This window comes from Panthera onca, chromosome X, assembly GCF_046562875.1.
Source record: "Panthera onca isolate mPanOnc1 chromosome X, mPanOnc1 haplotype 2, whole genome shotgun sequence".
NCBI lineage: Eukaryota > Metazoa > Chordata > Mammalia > Carnivora > Felidae > Panthera > Panthera onca.
The window spans coordinates 71833868-71856565 of NC_138357.1; the positions used below are offsets into that span (position 1 = coordinate 71833868).

At 39.5% G+C, this 22698-nt stretch overlaps 1 protein-coding gene across 1 annotated transcript in view; it reads left to right on the plus strand.

The window, feature by feature from the left end:
- Positions 1-1149: 1149 nt before the first annotated feature.
- TEX11 (testis expressed 11) overlaps positions 1150-22698 on the plus strand; it is a 252528-nt gene continuing 230979 nt past the window's right edge. The window contains exons 1-3 of the mRNA XM_081792399.1: positions 1150-1254; positions 2014-2071; positions 22213-22334. Of these exons, the coding sequence (XP_081648525.1) occupies positions 2035-2071; positions 22213-22334 (159 nt within the window). The 5' untranslated portion in view covers positions 1150-1254; positions 2014-2034. The remainder of the gene's footprint in view (positions 1255-2013; positions 2072-22212; positions 22335-22698) is intronic.

Sequence of the window (22698 nt, forward strand, 5' to 3'; positions counted from 1 at the left end):
TACCAAATTGCAGGATGCAAAAGAAGAGGAGTAATAGCTGTACTTTCCCTCTTTTCCCTTTTTTGTTCACTGTACTATGTGATCTAGCAGAGAATTTTGAAGAGGGAAAAATTATTTTTAGAAACTCCATCTTTTCCATGATAAGTAATGCCTGACTCTGAGACTGTCAGGGTCAGGAGGAAACTCTCAATGTTCCCAGAATTGAGGCCACAACCTCTTTTTTTAATCCTGCTAGCCAGCTTCACATCTGGCTTGACTGAGGTACACAAGACTTAAAAGAGGGGTATGTGAGGGAACAGACGGAAAGCTTGTTAATATTTTGATTTTGAATTTTCCCCCCAAATTTGGAGGCTTCATGCCTTAACCCTGTTGTCTCTGAATAGAGATTTCAGTAAAAGGCCACTCCTTGGTTGCAAGCATCACTCCATAGATTTAGCCGGAACCAAACATGTTTCTTTATATATTCCACTCCCATCCTTAAAACCATTTGTTTGGAAATGGATGGGACCCCTGCCCTTACTGCGAGCCTTGCAGGGGAATCATTAATTTCCCTCCGATTTGACAAAGGCATGGCAGCAGAAACATGTTTTGGAACTACAGGGTTTTTCATTCCTCTCAACTTCTGATATTTCTTCTTAATTTTTTTAAAGTTTATTTTGAGAGAGAGAAAGATGCAGAGAGAAAGAGGCAAAGAGAGAGGGAGAGAATTCCAAGCAGGCTCTGCATTATCAGGGCAGAACGTGGTGGTGGTGGGGGGGGGGGGGCGGGGCTCAAACTCACCAACCATGAGATCATTACCTGAGCTGAAACCAAGAGTCAGACACCTAACCAACTGAGCCACCCAGGCACCCATCTACTTTTGATATTTCTGACCTTTAACAATCTAAAACTAGTGGGCAACATTGTTTATCTTTCTTCCTTCCTCTCTCTTTCCCCTCCCTCCATCCCTGTCTCCTTTTTCTTTGGAAGGCTTGCTCTGCTTGCCTGCACCCCTCTCTCAATAACTGTAGTATACTTCCGCTATTGCACGACATTCCCTTACTCTCAGTGATTCTCACCCTGGCTCTCTAAACTGCAACCCCTGGACTTAAGGGCCTAGACGCTTATGACGCTTACGTTCCCCATCGTGGGTGAAGGCCAATTGGGCGTGGCATTGGTGACGTCGCAATCGGGGGAGGTGCCTTCTGAGCGTCGACTGGCACTGTGCACGGAGTTTGTGGAGAAGAGGCTTCGGCCGTGGCGTTCTCCACTGAGGTGCGTGATTTAGTAGGTAGAAGGGCTAAAGGTGGGTCAGCCATGGGCTAGTTGAGTGGTTTATAACTAGAAGGAAGATGTGGCCCTCATTTAAACACTTTTTAGAGTGGCCCTGAGGCAGTGGTTTTGAACTACAGAGTTGCTGTAGCTGACTCTCAGGTGAAGGAAAATGGGCAAAGGCAGTTTTTTGTTTTGTTTTGTTTTGTTTTTTTACTTGATGAAGTATGGGATTGGTTCGCGGCCACTGGAAGCAGTAGGTAAAAGTTTGGATATGAATGACCAAAATTCTGTTAAAGCCGGAGGGTCGGAGATTTTTTGGGGGCGGGGTGCTGAAGGCGCTAGCTGGCTCTGCGAGAGCGGGGAAAAAAGACAGTGAGTGATTGGATACTTTGAACGTGTGGGCAGTGGAGGGGGGGGGATTTTGAACCAATTAGGAGGCAATGTGTATCAGCCGGACCAATCACAGGATACCCCGGGCCCTGGTTTCCTTGTCGTGGGGTGGATTATGAAAATTTACCCCAGATCGGGTTCTGAGCCGTGGCCCCCGTTGGACTGCCGCAGCCTGGCGCCACGCCTGTTGGGCGTCACGCATGTTTGGCGCTGCGGCAGCCTGGCTCTGGCCCCCCATTAACTGATTTTTCAGGGTTTTAAAATTTCTTCAGCATTTTACCCCTTAGGATAACAAATAACTGGAAAATTTGAAAAGAAATTTATTGAGGATAAAGGACAGAATATTGAAAATATTTTCTTATTTCATAGGTCTGAGCCAGAGATTTAATAATGGACGAAACGGATTTTCGTTTCATGGACTTTAAAGGTATATAGCTTTAGATGTTAATGAAGAAAAATGTCACACTGTTTGTTGCCTTATCTAAGATCCTCTAAATGGATTTTGTTTCTGAATTTTATCACTTTGGTCCAAATTTAACAAATTTAGGTCCAAAGTTTCTCATTTATGTACAGGAAAAACAACATAGATGTTTACGACACTGGAACCCTTTTATAAGCTGGTACAGGGAAACAATTCACAACTCATCGATTATTTTCTGACAATTTTTATGGCATGCAAAATAACAATGGTTTAATCTGAATTAGATATCAATTGTGCTGAAAGTGCATTAAAAATATTACTGGAAGATCCTGAAGTGACTTGCATAATTAACAGTTAAAAATAAATTCTATCCTGTGTGGTTTTATTTATTTATTTTTTCTGTGTAGTTTTAAGTTTAAGTGCATTTTATTGTATCTTAATTATTTTGAAAACTGGTAATCCATGTATGGTATTTATGGGAAATCATAATAAACAAAAGCAATTTGATTTGACCAGAACACCAGATTCCTCAATCATACCAGACATGAGAGAGTTTATGGTATTTCCTTTTTTCTGGGAACATGATTAGACCTGTGGTGCATTCATATTCATATTATAGTGAAGTATGTTTTAACCAGCATGGCTATAAATCTATTAGGTTGATGTTTCATTAATGCTTGTCATTTATTATTATTTTTTATTTATTTATTTTTAATATGAAATTTATTGTCCTGTTGGTTTCCATACAACACCCAGTGCTCATCCCAAAAGGTACCCTCCTCAATACCCATTACCCACCCCCCCATCAACCCTCAGTTTGTTCTCAGTTTTTAAGAGTCTCTTATGCTTTAGCTCTCTCCTCTCTAACCTCTTTATTTTTTTCCTTCCCCTCCCCCATGGTCTTCTGTTAAGTTTCTCAGGATCCACATAAGAGTGAAAACATATGGTATCTGTCTTTCTCTGTATGACTTACTTCACTTAGCATCACACTCTCCAGTTCCATCCATGTTGCTACAAAGGGCCATATTTCATTCTTTCTCATTGCCACGTAGTATTCCATCGTGTATATAAACCACAATTTCTTTATCCATTCATCAGTTGATGGACATTTAGGCTCTTTCCATAATTTGGCTCTTGTTGAAAGTGCTGCTATAAACATTGGGGTACAAGTGCCCCTATGCATCAGCACTCCTGTATCCCTTGGGTAAATTCCTAGCAGTGCTATTGCTAGGTCATAGGGTAGATCTATTTTTAATTTTTTGAGGAACCTCCACACTGTTTTCCAGAGCAGCTGCACCAGTTTGCATTCCCACCAACAGTGCAAGAGGGTTTCCGTTTCTCCACATCCTCTCCAGCATCTATAGTCTCCTGATTTGTTCATTTTAGCCACTCTGACTGGTGTGAAGTGGTATCTCAGTGTGGTTTTGATTTGTATTTGTATAAGGAGCGACGTTGAGCATCTTTTCATGTGCCTGTTGGCCATCCGGATGTCTTCTTTAGAGAAGTGTCTATTCATGTCTTCTGCCAATTTCTTCACTGGATTATTTGTTTTTCGGGTGTGGAGTTTGGTGAGCTCTTTATAGATTTTGGATACTAGCTCTTTGTCCGATATGTCATTTGCAAATATCTTTTCCCATTCCGTTGGTTGCCTTTTGGTTTTGTTGATTGTTTCCTTTGCTGTGCAGAAGCTTTCTATCTTCGTGAGGTCCCAATAGTTCATCCCCTTGCCTTTGGGGATGTGTCAAGTAAGAAATTGCTGCTGAGGTCAGAGAGGTCTTTTCCTGCTTTCTCCTCTAGGGTTTTGATAGTTTCCTGTCTCACATTCAGGTCCTTTATCCATTTTGAGTTTGTTTTTGTGAATGGTATAAGAAAGTGGTCTAGTTTCATCCTTCTGCATGTTGCTGTCCAGTTCTGCCAGCACCATTTGTTAAAGAGACTGTCTTTTTTCCATTGGATGTCCTTTCCTGCTTTGTCAAAGATTAGTTGGCCATACGTTTGTGGGTCTAGTTCTGGGGTTTCTATTCTATTCCATTGGTCTATGTGTCTGTTCTTGTGCCAATACCATGCTGTCTTGATGATGACAGCTTTGTAGTAGAGGCTAAAGTCTGGGATTGTGATGCCTCCTGCTTTGGTCTTCTTCTTCAAAATTGCTTTGGCTATTCGGGGCCTTTTGTGGTTCCATATGAATTTTAGGATTGCTTGTTCTAGTTTCGAGAAGAATGCTGGTGCAATTTTGATTGGGATTGCATTCAATGTGTACATAGCTTTGGGTAGTATTGACATTTTGACAATGTTTATTCTTCCAATCCATGAGCGTGGAATGTTTTTCCACTTCTTTATATCTTCTTCAATTTCCTTCATAAACTGTCTATACTTTTCAGCATACAGATCTTTTACATCTTCAGTTAGGTTTATCCCTAGGTATTTTATGCTTCTTGGTGCAATTGTGAATGGGATCAGTTTCTTTATTTGTCTTTCTGTTGCTTCATTATTAGTGTATAAGAATGCAACTGATTTCTGCACATTGATTTTGTATCCTGCGACTTTGCTGACTTCATGTATCAGTTCTAGCAGACTTTTGGTGGAGTCTATCTGATTTTCTATGTATAATATCATGTCATGTGCAAAAAGTGAAAGCTTGACTTCATCTTTGCCAATTTTGATGCATTTGATTTCCTTTTGTTGTCTGATTGCTGATGCTAGGACTTCCAACACTATGTTAAACAACAGCAATGAGAGTGGACATCCCTTTTGTGTTCCTGATCTCAGGGAGAAAGCTCTCAGTTTTTCTCCATTGAGGATGATATTAGCTGTGGGCTTTTCATAAATGGCTTTTATGATGTTTAAGTATGTTCCTTCTTTCCCGACTTTCTCGAGGGTTTTTATTAAGAAAGGATGCTGAATTTTGTCAAATGCTTGTTCTGCATCGATTGACAGGATCATATGGTTCCTATCTTTTCTTTTATTAATGTGATGTATCATATTGATTGATTTGTGAATGTTGAACCAGCCCCGCAGCCCCGCAGCCCAGGAATGAATCCCACTTGATCATGGTGAATAATTCTTTTTATATGCTGTTGAATTCGATTTGCTAGTATCTTATTGAGAATTTTTGCATCCATATTCATCAGGGATATTGGCCTGTAGTTCTCTTTTTTTACTGGGTCTCTGTCTGCTTTAGGAATCAAAGTAATGCTGGCTTCATAGAATGAGTCTGGAAGTTTTCCTTCCCTTTCTGTTTTTTGGAATAGCTTGAGAAGGATAGGTATTATCTCTGCTTTAAATGTCTGGTACAATTCCCCTGGGAAGCCATCTGGTCCTGGACTCTTATTTGTTGGGAGATTTTTGATAACTGATTCAATTTCTTCGCTGGTTATGGGTCTGTTCAAGCTTTCTATTTCTTCTTGTTTGAGTTTTGGAAGTGTGTGGGTGTTTAGGAATTTGTCCATTTCTTCCAGGTTGTCCAGTTTGTTGGCATATAATTTTTCATAGTATTCGCTGATAATTGTATTTCTGAGAGGTTGGTTGTAATAATTCCATTTTCATTCATGATTTTATCTATTTGGGTCATCTCCCTTTTCTTTTTGAGAAGCCTGGCTAGAGGTTTATCAATTTTGTTTATTTTTTCAAAAAACCAACTCTTGGTTTCGTTGATCTGCTCTACAGTTTTTTTAGATTCTATATTGTTTATTTCTGCTCTGATCTTTATTATTTCTCTTCTTCTGCTGGGTTTCAGCTGCCTTTGCTGTTCTGCTTCTATTTCCTTTAGGTGTGCTGTTTGATTTTGTATTTGGGATTTTTCTTGTTTCTTGAGATAGGCCTAGATTGCAATGTATTTTCCTCTCAGGACTGCCTTCGCTGCATCCCAAAGTGTTTGGATTGTTGTGTTTTCATTTTCATTTCTTTCCATATATTTTTTAATTTCTTCTCTAATTGCCTGGTTGACCCAGTCATTCTTTAGTAGGGTGTTCTTTGACCTCCATGCTTTTGGAGGTTTTCCAGACTTTTTCCTGTGGTTGATTTCAAGCTTCAGAGCATTGAGGTCTGAAAGTATGCATGGTATGATCTCAATTCCTGTATACTTATGAAGGGCTGTTGTGTGACCCAGTATGTGATCTATCTTGGAGAATGTTCCATGTGCACTCGAGAAGAAAGTATATTCTGTTGCTTTGGGATGCAGAGTTCTAAATATATCTGTCAAGTCCATCTGATCCAATGTATCATTCAGGGCCCTTGTTTCTTTATTGATCTTGTGTCTAGATGATCTATCCATTGTTGTAAGTGGAATATTAAAGTCCTCTGCAATTACCACATTCTTATCAATAAGGTTGCTTATGTTTGTGATTAATTGTTTTATATATTTGGGGGCTCCCGTATTCGGCACATAGACATTTATAATTGTTAGCTCTTCGTGATGGATAGACTCTGTAATTATTATATAATGCCCTTCTTCATCTCTTGTTACAGCCTTTAATTTAAAGTCTAGTTTGTCTGATATAAGCATGTCTACTCCAGCTTTCTTTTAAGTTCCAGTAACATGGTAGATAGTTCTCCATCCCCTCACTTTCAATCTGAAGGTGTCCTCAGGTCTAAAATGAGTCTCTTGTAGACAGCAAATAGACGGGTCTTGTTTTTTTTATCCATTCTGATACCCTGTGTCTTTTGGCTGGAGCATTTAGTCCATTTACATTCAGTGTTATTATTGAAAGATATGGGTTTAGAGTCATTGTGATGTCTGTAGGTTTCATGGTTGTAGTGATGTCTCTGGTACTTTGTCTCATAGGATTCCCCTTAGGATCTCTTGTAGGGCTGGTTTAGTGGTGACGAATTCCTTCAGTTTTTGTTTGTTTGGGAAGACCTTTATCTCTCCTTCTATTCTAAATGACAGACTTGCTGGATAAAGGATTCTCAGCTGCATATTTTTTCTGTTCATGACATTGAAGGTTTCCTGCCATTCCTTTCTGGCCTGCCAAGTTTCAGTAGAGAGATCAGTCACGAGTCTTATCGGTCTCCCTTTCTATGTTACAGCACGTTTAAATCTAGCTGCTTTCAGAATTTTCTCTTTATCCTTGTATTTTGCCAGTTTCACTATGCTATGTCGTGCAGAAGATCGATTCAAGTTACGTCTGAAGGGAGTTCTCTGTGCCTCTTGGATTTCAGTGCCTTTTTCCTTCCCCAGTTCAGGGCAGTTCTCAGCTATGATTTCTTCAAGTACACCTTCAGCACCTTTCTCTCTCTCTCTTCCTCCTCTGGAATCCCAATTGTGCATACATTATTGGGTTTCATCGCATCACTTAGTTCTCTAATTCTCCCCTCATACTCCTGGATTTTTTTGTCTCTCTTTTTCTCAGCTTCCTCTTTTTCCATAATATTTATCTTCTAATTCACCTATTCTCTCCTCTGCCTCTTCAATCCGAGCTGTGGTCGCCTCCATTTTATTTTGCAACTCATTTATAGCATTTTTTAGCTCCTCCTGTTTCTTAGTCCCTGGATCTCTGTAGCAAGAGATTCTCTGCTGTCCTGTATACTGTTTTCAAGCCCAGCGATTAATTTTATGACTATTATTTTAAATTCATTTTCTGCTATAGTGCTTAAATCGTTTTTGATCAGTTCGTTAGCTGTCGCTACTTCCTGGAGTTTCTTTTGAGGAGAATTCTTCTGTTTCGTCATTTTGGATAGTCCCTGGAGTGGTGTGGAACTGCAGGGCTCTTCCGCTGTGCTGTCTGGAGTAACTTGCGTTGGGGGGCGGGGCTGCAGTCAGACCTGATGTCTGCCCCCAGCCCACCGCTGGGGCCACAGTCAGACTGGTGTGTACCTTATCTTCCCCTCTCCCAGGGGCAGGACTCCCTGTGGAGTGGTGTGGCCCCTGTCTGGGCTACTTGCACACTGCCAGGCTTGTGGTGCTGCTTTGATGGGATCTGGCGTGGTAGCCGGGGTGGATCTGCAAGGTGCACAGGGGCGGGAGGGGCAGACTCAGCTCGCTTTGCCTTCAGTGGTCTGCTTCGGGAGGGGCCCTGCGACACTGGGAGGGAGGCAGACCTGTTGGAGGGATGGATCCATAGAAGCACAGTGTTGGGTGTTTGTGTGGTGCAAGCAAGTTCCATGATGGGAACTGGTTCCCTTTGGGATTTTGGCTGGGGGATGGGCAAGGGAGATGGTGTTTCCCAGTGCCTTTGTTCCCTGCTGAACTCAGCTCTGTCCTCAGGGGCTCAACAACTCTCCCTCCCATTGTCCTCTAGCCCTCCCACTCTCTGAGCAGAGCTGTTGACTTATAACATTCCAGATGTTAAGTCCCACTGGCTGTCAGAACACACTCCATCCAGCCCCTCTGCTTTTGCGAGGCTCTGCCTTGCCGGGCGGGCTGCCCCTCCACCGCCCCAGCTCCCTCCTGCCAGTCTGTGTAGTGCACACTGCCTCTCCGCCCTTCCTACCCTGTTCCGTGGGCCTCTTGTCTAAGCTTGGCTCCGGAGAGTCTGTTCTGCTAGTCTTCTGGTGGTTTTCTGGGTTATTTAGGCAGATGTGGGTGGAATCTAAGTGATCAGCAGGACGTGGTGAGCCCAGCATCCTCCTATGCCGCCATCTTCCTCCTTATTTCCTTTCTGTAGGTTAGTATTTAAGTGGTACAGGCCATATTTGAAGAATCTGGCTCTTCCTCTTTCCTGGACAGCCCTTCAGGCAGCTCCAATGCTTGTTGTTTAAAAACACCAATAAAGCCTTAAGTATTTAAAAAAAACTTTTTATTTATTTTTAATGAGGGTAATTTAATTTAATTTGTTTTTTAATTTCAGTTTTTTAATTTTTAAATTATTTTTGTTTATTGATGCAAAAAAGTGGTTTTATTCATGGGGACAGGACCTGTGGGCAAAAAGAGCTGCCTTTTTTTTTTAATTAAAAATGTTTTTAAGCTTATTTACTTATTTTGAGAGAGAGAGAGTGTGCAAGCAGGGGAGGGGCAGAGAGAAAGGGAGAGAGAGAATTCCAAGAAGGCTCTGCACTGTCAGCACAGAGCTGTATGCAGGGCTCAAACTCACAAACTGCGAGTTCATGACCTGAGCCCAAACCAGAAGTTGAACACCTAGCCGACTGAGCCACCCAGGGACCCAAAAGCTGCCTATTTTTATTTTTTAAGTAAACTCTACACCAAATGTGGATTTCAAACTCAGGACCCTGAGATCAAGAGTTGCATGTTCTACTGATTGAGCCGGTGAGGGGCCTCCAAAGCCTTAAGTTTTAAGTTAGGATATAGTATCTATTTATATTATTATCTTATTTATTTTAAAGTAATCTCTCCAGTTATAGTGGGACTTGAACCCACAACTCGAATATCGAGAATTGCACACTCCACTGACTGAGCCAGCTAGGCACACCAAGAATAAAGTATCTTAAAGATACAGACATGGAATAAAGATTATGACTTTTAAGTACAATTGTCAGCCAATGCAGGCTTGAACTGTGGAGGTGCACTTACGTGGAGATTTTTTACAGTATGATATTATAAATATTTCTCTTCTTTATGATTTTCTTAACATTTTCTTTTCACTAGCTCACTTTATTGTAAGAATACAGTATATAATATACATAACATAACAAAATATGTTAATTGACTGTGTATGTTATTGGTAAGTCTTCTGACCAACAGTAGTCTATTATAGTTAAGTTTTTTGAGAGTCAATTCATAGAGATTTTTGACTGTGTAGGGGTCAGTGACCCTAACCCCTGTGTTGTTCAGGGGTCAATTGTATATGGTATTTGAAATCTTATATTTACATAAATATTTTAAGCACACAGAAAATTATAGAGAATATCAGAACTAATATCTGTATACCTAGCACTAAGTTTTGTTGAACTTTTTTTTAATGTTTGTTTATTTTTTGGAGAGAGACTGAGCATGAGTGGGGGAGGGGCAGAGAGAGAGGGAGACAAAGAACCTGAAGCAGGCTCCAGGCTCTGAGCTGTTGTCAGCACAGAGCCCAATGCGGGCCTCGAACCCACAAACCTTGAGATCATGACCTGAGCCAAAGTCACACAGTTAACTGACTGAGCCATCCAGGTACCCCAAATTTTGTGGAGTCTTAACAATTTGCTATATGCTTCAGATAGTTCATTGTTTCAGAGAACTAAAAGATTACATGTACCACTTTTTCATCTTTTAAAATTTTACATAAATTATATCAGTTTGTGTAATTTTTTTTCTGCAGCTTGTCTTTTTTTGCTCAGTGTGTGTTTTTAATATTTACCCATATGGATAGTTTAGTTCTAGTTGATTTGTTTCCACTGCTGATGATTACTATTACTTTGAATACAGGTGTTTCACAATTTATTAATCCAATCTCATTTGTTGGCTGTGAGTTGTTTTTTGTAATATTTGCTATTACAAACAACAGCACACAATGAACATTGTGTTTCAGAGAGTTTAACAGGACTTTTTCTTTTTTTCTTTTATTTTTTTTAAGTAATCTCGACACCCAACATGGGGTTTAAACTCCCGACAGGGAGCCAGCCAGGCACCCCTATAATTTGGATTGTCAGAATTTAACCTAATTAGCCTTTCTTCGTGTGGCTACTAAAAACTAGAAAATTATTTGTGTCTGCACTGTTTCAGTCGGACAGTACTGCACTACAGCCTCACCCACCAGTGCTCGAGAAATAAATTTAGTGGGTAATAACCAACATTTTTAAATGAAAAACCACAGAGCAGAAAATGTCATCGTGTACTGCATATAATAAGGGTAAAATCATTTCATTAAACTTTTGGTCCAAAGTGTAGATGTGATGTAAAATATATTTCTTTGCCATAGGTGGTGGTCAAAAAATGTCTGAAAACCCCTGCCAGGGGTGCCTGCCTGGCTCAGTCAGTAGAGCATGCAACTCTTGACCTCGGGGTTGTGAGTTCAAGCCCCATGTTGGGTGTAGACATTATTTAAAAAAATAAATAAACTTAAAAACAATACAAATTATATAGCTCAATATATCTAAAATATATTTATATAGTCAATATAAAAATCATTCATGGGATATTTTACATCCTTTTTTTGGTCCAAAGTCTTTGAAAAAGTCAGATACGTATTTTATACTTAAAGCACATCTCATTTTGGATTTGCCTCATTCTGAGTTCTCAATAGTTACATGTGGCTAGTATCTACCCTGTAGTGGCAGTGCTGTTCTAGGGTATACATTTAGGAGTGGAACTGCTGGGTCAAAAGCTATCAGCATCTTTAACTTTATAAATATTTCCAAATTTCTGTTCAATGTAGTTTTAGCAGTTTATACTCTCTTCCTTTCTCTTTGCCCTGTATCCTTGCTAAGAATTGGTATTGTCAGACTTAAAAAAATTTGCAAGTGTGAAGAGTATTGTTGTTTTTATTTTGTATTTTTTAAAATTTTTTAAAAAAATTTAAAGTTTATTTTTATTCATTTTGAGAGTGAGAGAGTGAGCTAGCAGAGGAGGGGCAGAGAGAGAGGGAGAGAGAATCACAGGCAGGTTCAGTGCTGTCAGCACTGAGCCCAATGTGGGGCTTGAACTCACTAACTGTGAGATCATGACCTGAGCTGAAACCAAGAGTCAGACACTTAACTGAGCCACCCAGGTGCCCCTAGTTTTTAAATTTTTTTAATGTTTATTTATTTTTGAGAGAAACAGAGTGCAAGCCGGGGAGGGGCAGAGAGAGATGGAGACACAGAATGTGAACCAGGCTCCAGGCTCTGAGCTGTCAGCACAGAGCCCCATGTGGAGCTCAAAGTCATAAGTGGTGGGATCATGACCTGAGCTGAGGTCAGACTCTTAACCAACCAAGCCAGCAAGATGCCCCTGTTGTTTTTAATTAACATTTTATTTTGGAATAGTTTTAGATTTACAGAAAAATTGCAAAAATAGTGCAGAGTTCCCATATTATCCCTAGCCAGTTTCTGTTTCATTAATGTTACCATCTTATGAGTGTTGTTTTATTTTTTTATTATTTATTTATTTATTTATTTATATTTATTTATTTTAGAGAAAGGGTGCAAGTGGGGGAGGGGGCAGAGGGAGAGACAGAATTTTTTTTTCTGAGGCAAATTTTATTGGCAGAACACAAGTGTTTTACAAATGCAAGATACTTAAGCAACGAATACATTTTATTTTATTTTTTATTTTTATATTTTTTGACTTTTTAAACAGTGGACTTTATTTTTTTTAAATCACTTTTTACTTACTTACTTACTTATTTATTTATTTATTTATAATATATGAAATTTATTGTCAAATTGGTTTCCATACAACACCCAGTGCTCATCCCAAAAGATGCCCTCTTCAGTACCCATCATCTACCTTCCCCTCCCTCCCACCCCCCATCAACCCTCAGTTTGTTCTCAGTTTTTAAGAGTCTCTGATGCTTTGGCTCTCTCCCACTCTAACCTCTTTTTTTTTTTCCTTCCCCTCCCCCATGGGTTTCTGTTAAGTTTCTCAGGATCCACATAAGAGTGAAAACACGGTATCTGTCTTTCTCTGTATGGCTTATTTCACTTAGCATCACACTCTCCAGTTCCATCCACGTTGCTACAAAGGGCCATATTTCATTCTTTCTCATTGCCACGTAGTATTCCATTGTGTATATAAACCACCATTTCTTTATCCATTCATCAGTTGATGGACATTTAGGCTCTTTCCACAATTTGGCTATTATTGAGAGGTGCTGCTATAAACATTGGGGTGCAAGTGCCCCTATGCATCAGCACTCCTGTATCCCTTGGGTAAATTCCTAGCAGTGCTACTGCTGGTTCAGAGGGTAGGTCTATTTTTAATTTTCTGAGGAACCTCCACACTGTTTTCCTGAGTGTCTGCACCAGTTGCATTCCCACCAACAGTGCAAGAGGGTTTCCGTTTCTCCACATTCTCTCCAGCATCTATAGTCTCCTGATTTGTTCATTTTGGCCACTCTGACTGGCATGAGGGGATATCTGAGTGTGGTTTTCATTTGTATTTCCCTGATGAGGAGCGACGTTGAGCATCTTTTCATGTGCCTGTTGACCATCCGGATGTCTTCTTTAGAGAAGTGTCTATTCATGTTTTCTGCCCATTTCTTTTTTTTTTTTTAATTTTTTTAACGTTTATTTATTTTTGAGACAGAGAGAGACAGAGCATGAACAGGGGAGGGCAGAGAGAGAAGGAGACACAGAACCCAAAACAGGCTCCAGGCTCTGAGCTGTCAGCACAGAGTCCGACGTGGGGCTCGAAGTCACGGACTGTGAGATCATGACCTGAGCCGAAGTTGGACGCTTAACCCTCCGAGCCACCCAGGCGCCCCTCTGCCCATTTCTTCACTGGATTGTTTGTTTTTCAGGTGTGGAGTTTGGTGAGCTCTTTATAGATTTTGGATACTAACCCTTTGTCCAATATGTCATTTGCAAATATCTTTTCCCATTCCGTTGGTTGCCTTTTGGTTTTGTTGATTGTTTCCTTTGCTGTGCAGAAGCTTTTTATCTTCATGAGGTCCCAATAGTTCATTTTTGCTTTTAATTCCCTTGCCTTTGGGGATGTGTCAAGTAAGAAATTGCTGCTGAGGTCAGAGAGGTCTTTTCCTGCTTTCTCCTCTAGGGTTTTGATGGTTTCCTGTCTCACATTCAGGTCCTTTATCCATTTTGAGTTTGTCTTTGTGAATGGTGTAAGAAAGTGGACTAGTTTCATCCTTCTGCATGTTGCTGTCCAGTTCTGCCAGCACCATTTGTTAAAGAGACTCTTTTACTGAGAACAAACTGAGGGTTGATGGGGGGTGGGAGGGAGGGCAGGGTGGGTGATGGGTATTGAGGAGGGAACCTTTTGGGATGAGCACTGGGTGTTGTATGGAAACCAATTTGACAGTAAATTTCATATATTAAAAAAAAAAAAAAAGAGACTCTTTTTTTCCATTGGATGTCCTTTCCTGCTTGTCATAGATTAGTTGGACATACGTTTGTGGGTCTAGTTCTGGGGTTTCTATTCTATTCCATTGGTCTATGTGTCTGTTCTTGTGCCAATACCATGCTGTCTTGATGATGACAGCTTTGTAGTAGAGGCTAAAGTCTGGGATTGTGATGCCTCCTGCTTTGGTCTTCTTCTTCAAAATTGCTTTGGCTATTCGGGGCCTTTTGTGGTTCCATATGAATTTTAGGATTGCTTGTTCTAGCTTTGAGAAGAATGCTGGTGCAATTTTGATTGGGATTGCATTGAATGTGTAGATAGGTTTGGGTAGTATTGACATTTTGACAATATTTATTCTTCCAATCCATGAGCGTGGAATGTTTTTCCACTTCTTCATATTTTCTTCAATTTCCTTCATAAGCTTTCTATAGTTTTCAGCATACAGATCTTTTACATCTTTGGTTAGATTTATCCCTAGGTATTTTATGCTTCTTGGTGCAATTGTGAATGGGCACAAATACATTAAAAAAAATTTTTTTTAACGTTTATTTATTTTTGAGACAGAGAGAGACAGAGCATGAGCAGGGGAGGGTCAGAGAGAGAGGGAGACACAGAATCTGCAATGGGCTCCAGGCTTCGAGCTGTCAGCACAGAGCCCGACGCGGGGGTCGAACTCACGGACCGTGAGATCATGACCTGAGCTGAAGTCGGCTGCTTAACCGACTGAGCCACCCAGGCGCCCCGGGCACAAATACATTTAAAATTTTTTTTTTAACGTTTATTTATTTTTGAGAGAGAGAGAGAGAGCATGAACGGGGGAGGGTCAGAGAGAGAGGGAGACACAGAATCTGAAACAGGCTCCAGGCTCTGAGCTGTCAGCACAGAGCCTGACGCGGGGCTCGAACTCACGGACCGGAGATCATGACCTGAGCCAAAGTCGGATGCTTAACCGATTGAGCCACCCAGGTGCCCCACAAATACATTTTAAAGACAGAAGTGAGCATAGCTCAGGGAAACTCAACAGTATGTCTTCTAAATTATATGAAAGAGAGAATCTTTAGCAGGTTCCACTCTCAGCATGGAGCCCAATGTGGGGCTTGATTCCACAACCCTGGGATCATGACCTGAGCTGAAGTTGAGTCAGATGCTCAATTAATTGACTGAGCTCTCCAGATGTTCCCATGAGTGTTATTTTAGTTTTCATTTCCCTGGTAACTAGTGAAGTTGGGTGTATTTTTATAGATTTACAGGTCATTTGTGTTTTCTCTTCTGTACACGTAATGTTTTCAGTCAAATTTTGTTAAAATGAACCACAAAAGACCATGTGGCAGTTCTAGGTCATTTTCTTGTCAGGGAAAATTGATATAACAGCCATCTTTAAAAGAATTTTTTTTTACTGTTTATTTTTGAGAGAGACAGGGACAGAGTGAGAGTGGGGGAGGGGCAGAGAAAAAGGGAGACAGAATCCAGAACAGGCTCCAGGCTCTGAGCAAGCTGTCAGCACGGAGCCTGACGTGAGGCTGGAACTCACAAACCACGAGATCATGACCTGAGCCGAAGTTGGACGCTTAACCAACTGAGCCACCAGGCACCCCAATATCCATCTTTTTGTATAAACAGTTCAGTTTCAAGACCAAGAAGAAATTGGTCTCAGTTATATACCCATTTGGGCTAAATAAGTGTAATTCCTTTTCTGTATGCCAGCTCTTCAACTATTTGAAGATATTTATGTTGCCTGGGAAGTCTTCTTCAGATTAAGCATTTTCAGTTTCTTCAGTCATTCCTCATATTCTTTGGTTTCTAGTCCTTTCAATGTCTTGTGTGCTTTCCTCTGAACATGCTCTATTCTTTTCATGTTATTCCTTAAAGCATGGTACTCATAACAACACAATTCTTTAGGGTTTATATGATCAGCACAAAACAATCCTTTATAGATTTAGGAGTGATCATTCTGTTATATACTGATGTAGTTAAGATCAAATTTATGTTTTCCTTTTTTGGGGTGTGTGTGTGTGTGGCCAGTCACACTACCCTAGTGATTCATTTTGAGCTTTTTGCCCCCAAAAGACCCTCAGTCTTTTTTTAGTACGTGCTGCTGTTAAGCTACATCTTGCCTGTCATATATTGGTACAGTTAGTTTTGAAGACTTAAATGCAGGACTATACTTTTTTTTTTTAGCAGGTTCCATACCTAACATGGAGCTTGAACTCATGAACCTGAGATCAAGAGTTGCTTGGTGTACTGACTGAGCCAGCCAGGCACCCCTAATAATTTTTTATCTGACATTAATCCTATTGCTACGAACTGGAGATTTCATTTTTATTGCTGATTATATCATCTATCTCAGCTTCTTCATCTAACTCATTGATAAAATTGTTAAATAGGACAGGTCTAAGAACAGAATGCTATGCCATGAAAAACCTCACTTAAGGTTGACATCAGTCTGTTACTCAGCATGCTTTGGTGTGCCTTTGCCACCTGCCTGATTTGTTCTTGTCTCCAAAGTCTAGCAGCTGTCTTATTTTATACTTGGCTTTGGCCCTAGATTTAGAATCTCTGGTTCATCTTTTCAAAGGACTCTTGGGGCCCTTTGTATATGCACTCCAGTTGCCAACTCTCCTGTTCACCATTTTCCCCCCAGTTTTACTGAGATATAATTGACATATAGCATTGTGTAAATTTAAGGTATACAGTGTGGTGTATATATATATATATATATATATGTAAATGATTACCACAATAAGGTTAGTTAACACATCCATCTTCTCTGTCCTCTCACATAGGTTACAGTGTTTCTGGGATGTGGGGAAATGGGTAAAGGTTGTCGAAGTGGACCAACCTCCTTTACCTTTGAGGCTGCCTTTTGTTTTTTGAGTTTTTTGTTTGTTTTTAGTAATCACTATACACAACATGGAGCTTAAACCCATGACTCCAAGATTAGGAGTCGGATGCTCCTCCCACTGAGCCAGCTAGGTGGCCCCGAGGCTGCTTTCCTGATGTTGAACAAAGTTGGATGCCATATTGTGCTATCCTGCTCTTGACCTATAGCCTCCAGGGATTTCAACTCTGTAGAACTTTTTCTTTCTTTCTTTCCCCTGCCTCCCCTTCCTCCCTCCTTCCTTTTCCTTTCTTTTTTTTTTCTTTTCTTGTTCTTTCTTAGAAATCAGTTTTATTTAGGCATACTTTACATACAGTAGAATTCACATATTTTAAATGTCCAGGTTGATGCCTTTTTTGGGCAAATGTAATCCATATAAACAACATTTGAATCAAGAAACTGAACATTCTCCGGATGCCTGGCTGGCTTATTTGGTAAAGCATGCAGCTCTAGATCTCAGGGTTGTGAGTTTGAGCCCCACATTGGGTGTGGAGCCTCCTTAAAAAAATTTTTTTTAAGTAAAGAAAGAAACAACATTTTCGTCTCAGAAAATTCTGTCATGCCCCTTTGTAGTCAGTCTACCCCTCCCTCTACTCTAGGCAACCACTGTTCTGATTTCTCACGGTAGATTAATTTATAAATGAAATTATACAGTATGTATCCTTTTTTTCTATGCTGTCTTTCACTAAGCATAATTGTTTTTCTTGATATTTATTTATTTTTGAGACGGGGGAGAGGCAGAGAGAGAAGGGGACAGAAGACCCCAAGTAGGCTCTGTGCTGACAGCCAACAGCCAGATCCTGGGCTCGAACTCACAAACTGAGAGATCATGACCTGAACTGAAGTCAGACGTTTAACCGACTGAGCCACCCTGGTGCCTTGAAGCATAATTGTTTTGAAATTCATCCATATTGTTGCATATATGGGTAGTTGTTTTTTTAGTCCTATGGTCTCCAAAGTTTAGTGTACCGAATGTGACTGGATGTATTTCCTTACCAGAATCAAGCTGGAAATTCCTTTTTGGTTAACATGATACTGTCAGCTCCTGCTTCCCCCACACTCCCAGCCACTTGCCCTCCAACACTTTATATAGCTTTTTATCTCCTATTGAGCTCAGGCTTAGATTTGCTCCAGTCCCTGAGCTGGTACTGTCCAGGGCAAAAAAGAGAATAGTAGTAAAGTGGAGTAGGGAAGAGTTTGGTTTGAAGTGAAGTCATACTGGCCATCAGGTTTGAGATTTAACATGCTGGGGACATACTTGAGGCACCTGTTGAGCTTTGGAGCTAGCTGTATCATTTTTGTTTGTCATGATTTTCATGGAGTTAGCCTGCCCTGCATCCTTTTCTAGTCCTCTAGGACCAAGATGCTGCTGAGAAGTACAATACATTGCTGTGAATAGTTCTCTTTGAACTGTGATGCATGCAGTTCCACCTGACTTCTGCGTTATGAGTCACTGCTTGGGTTCCCTTATACCATACCCAGTTTGTCAGTTGGGACCTCTTGGAATATTGTATAAAAAATGATTATCTTTTTGACCACAGAAAATAAGATCTATACTCTGATTTTAGTGTAAGACTAAATCTGTTTGCCTGAGTTTGCCATGCCCTTTTGACACTTTGGATATTTGGCTCTCCTCATTCAAGCCAGTCTGTGCTGGAATACCTTTTCTTAGCCCACAATAAGAATTATAGTGTGGTACTCTGAATGGTATTGGCTCATTTTTTCTTTCCCTGCTGTTTTTTAGTTGTGTCAATCTTGGCATATCACTTGCTTCAGGCTTTTCCCTATAGAACTAGTATAGTTGAAAGTATAGGATTTCAAATGAGAAAGCCTGAGTTCAAATCCTAGTTTGCTACTTTTTCTTTTTATCACCTTTGAGAAGTCACTGCACTTTTTAAATTTCAGTTTCTGCATCTTATAAAATAAAAAATGCTCCCTTGCAGAGTAGATTGATGAGTAAATGAGAATGCAGGTGAAAAAGCTTTGAGACTGTAAAGCATTATGCAAATGTTAATTTTATTGTCATTTTTGTTTTTTTCTCACTAAAGAGGTTGCAGATAATCGTTGTGACTCCGAGTAAAATCTTGAATTGACCCTGGCAGGTCTTTGAGCTGCTTTGGCTTTCAAATGACGGGTTGAGCTGATGGAGGCCATAGGGAGAGACTTGGCAGGACTTTTGATAGATTTTTTCCATGTTGTAATGGAACTTCCCTTTCTCAAGGATAGGGAAAATGCTTATTTTATATTATTCCATACCTAGAATGCTGTCTACCAAATCAGAATTAATTGGTACTGATTAACATGGCTATCTCAATAGAGTGACCCCATCAGGATGAATCTCATTTAAATTAAATTGACTGAAGTCATGCTGTAAATCATAGTTTATTTCAGCAGCCAGGAAGATAATGTAATTATTTTCTTTCAAAATGTACAATCTTACTTGATAAAACGTTAATACAGCGTGTTGTCTTCAGATCTCGGGAATAGGCTGTATTTATAGAAGCTCTTTTCTGAGCTTCTCCCAGAAGTGTCTCCTTCATAATGTAAGTCAACGATTCAGCTCTGTGATCTCTACTACTTACCTAGCTTTGCTGACTGTGTTTTATCATAAAACAGTGCAGTGCTGTCATTGCCTCAGCTGGTGTCAATCAAGTTGCTCAACTGAATGACATTGAGAATATGTTTTGAAAGTACCAGGATTATACTGACAATGAATTCTATAAAACATTAAGAGAACATCCACAAGTCAGAATTAATGTCTTTACAATCTCATGTATTATGTAACCACAAGTTATAATTAGTATTCTACTAAAATATATTTGACTTTTTTTAAAAAGGAGCTCAAATTAAAAATTTACATTGGGTTTTTGTTTCCTTTCCAAAAACATTTCAAGAATCTGTTTTTAAATAATATTTGGATACTTAAAAACATTTTTAAACTTTCCTATTTTTTTATTGAAGTATAATTTACATACAACATTCTATTAATTTCAGGTCTATAGCATAATGATTTGGTAATTGTACATATTGTGAAATAATGACTACAAGTCTAGTTAACATCTGTCACCATGAATAGTTACAAAGTTGTTTTTTTTTTGTGATGAGAACTTTAAAAAATTTTTTCATGTTTTTTGAGAGAGAGAGAGAGAGAGAGAGAGAGAGAGACAGCATGAGCAGGTGAGGGGTAGAGAGGGAGACAGAATCCGAAGCAGGCTCCAAGCTCTGTGCTGTCAGCACAGAGCTCAATGTGGGGCTCGAATTCAAGGACCACGAGATTATGACCCGAGCTCGGTGCTCAACTGGCTGAACCACCCACGTGCCCCTGTTGTGATGAGAACTTTTAAGATTTACTCTTTTAGCAACTTTCTTTTTTTTTTTTTTTTTAATTTTTTAACGTTTATTTTTGAGACAGAGAGAGACAGAGCATGAATGGGGAAGGATCAGAGAGAGAGGGAGACACAGAATCTGAAACAGGCTCCAGGCTCTGAGCGGTCAGCACAGAGCCTGACGCAGGGCTCAAACTCACGGACCGCGAGATCATGACCTGAGCTGAAGTCGGCCGCTTAACCGACTGAGCCACCCAGGCGCCCCTTTTAGCAACTTTCAAATACACAATACAGTATCATTAGCTATTGTTGCCATGCTGTACATTACATCCCCATGACTTACTTTATAACTAGAAGTTTGTACCTTTGACTCCCTTCCCCCATTTTGCACCCCCCACTGCCAGCAACCACCAGTCTGTTCTCTGTATCTATGAGCTTGTTTTTTTTTTAAGATTCCACATATAAGTGAGATTATATAATATATGTTTTTCTCTATTTGACTTATTTCACTTAGCATAATGCCCTCAAAGTCCATCTACGTTGTCACAGATTGCAAGATTTCATTCAGATAAAAAGATTTCATTCTTTTATGGCTGAATAATACTCCATTGTATGTATTCCGCAAATTTTTATCCATTCATCTGTTGATGTTCACTTAGGTTGTTTCCATATTTTGGTTATTATTGTAAATAATACTGCCATGAATGTGGGGGAGCATATATTTTTTCAAGTTACTGTTTTCATTTTCTCTGAATAAATACCCACAAGTAGAATTGCTGGATCATATGGTATGTCTATTTTTAATTTTTTGAGAAACTTCCATACTGTTTTACGTAGTGGCTACACCAGTTTACATTCCCACCAACAGTGTGCAGGGGTTCCTTTTTCTTCACATCCTTGCCAACACTTATTTCTTGTCTGTTTGATATTAGCCATTCTAACAGGTGTGAGGTGCTATCTCATTGTGATTTTGATTTTCATTTCCCTGATGATTAGTGATGTTGAACATCTTTTCAGGTACTTATTGGCTTTCTGTATGTCTTCTTTAGAAAAATGTCTATTCAGATCTTCTGCCCATTTTTAAAGTGGGGTTTTTTTTTTTTGCTTTTTTTATTAAGTAATCTGCATCCCACATGGGACTTGAGCTCACAACCCTGAGATCAAGAGTTGCATGCTTTACTAACTGAGCCAGCTGGGTGCCTGTTTGCTTTATGAAGTCTTAATATGAATCTATTTTCTGATGCTTAACTGAAAGTTTTTAATTTAGCAGATTTATTATTGTAGCATGTTAAAAATTCTTTCAGAATGTGCTCTTATAGTATTGTTAAGAATATTAACATTCTTGCTAGTTGATGCTCAGAAATGTAAGAAATTAGAGATGTGTAGAGGTTATGGAGACTTCTATTACATGAGTTTGGAAAAACCTCAATTTGATTATATGAAGGGCATTAATTATGATTTTACATCATACTTGGGTTTTAAGGAATTCTGTGGCCTAGTAAGATTCAGTTATATGGAATCTGGAACTTAGATTGTTTAGAAAATGGTGACATCACTTGTACAGATTCAATAATTGGTTAATGTTGTTGGTAATTGGGCATGTCATTTTTTTTTTCTCACAAAGTAAGGTCAAGACTTCAGTGCCAGCGTGAGTTAGTTATGTCTGTCTAATGCTTAAAAATATTAATAAGTATTTCAATTTTAATGGGTATTCTCAGTCTCCCTTCAGAATTTCTACATTTTCTAGTTTTGAAGACATTGTTAATTTAAATCTTGTAGTTGTAAGATGATCCATTTGTGAAGTCAAGCCATTTTACTTTCTGACAATGAGTGATGATTAAGTTATTAAACAAGTGACTCTCAGGGAATGCAAATTTTATTTGAAATTGTACTCTACCCTTACCTAAAAGAAACTTTATCTCCAGTTTGGTTTTACTCTAATGATAATTCAAGTTTTTTCATGCTATATTTATTTTACCAAAGATCTAAGAACAGATTTAAAGATGATTTTCTACTTTTTCCCAATGGTGATAGTTCACAGCACTTGTATCATCCATTGTTATTTTAGAAATTGTTGAAAACCTGATTGTAAGAGATAATTCACCTAGCATACCTGAGACAATTGAAAGACTCTTCAATGACATAGCAAATATCAACAGGGATTCTATGGCTGAAATACAGGATGCTCAGGTTGGTATAAAAATTTTGTTTATGAAAAATTTTTGAAAGATTTTATTTTATTTTATTTTTTTAATTTTATTTTTTTTTAACGTTTATTTATTTTTGAGACAGAGAGAGACAGAGCATGAACGGGGGAGGGTCAGAGAGAGGGAGACACAGAATCTGAAACAGGCTCCAGGCTCTGAGCTGTCAGCACAGAGCCCGATGTGGGGCTCGAACTCACGGACCGTGAGATCGTGACCTGAGCCGAAGTCGGCCGCTTAACCGACTGAGCCACCCAGGTGCCCCTGAAAGATTTTGTTTTTAAGGAATCTCTACACTCAATGTGGGGCTTGAACTCATAACCCCAAGACAGGAGTCACATGCTCCACTG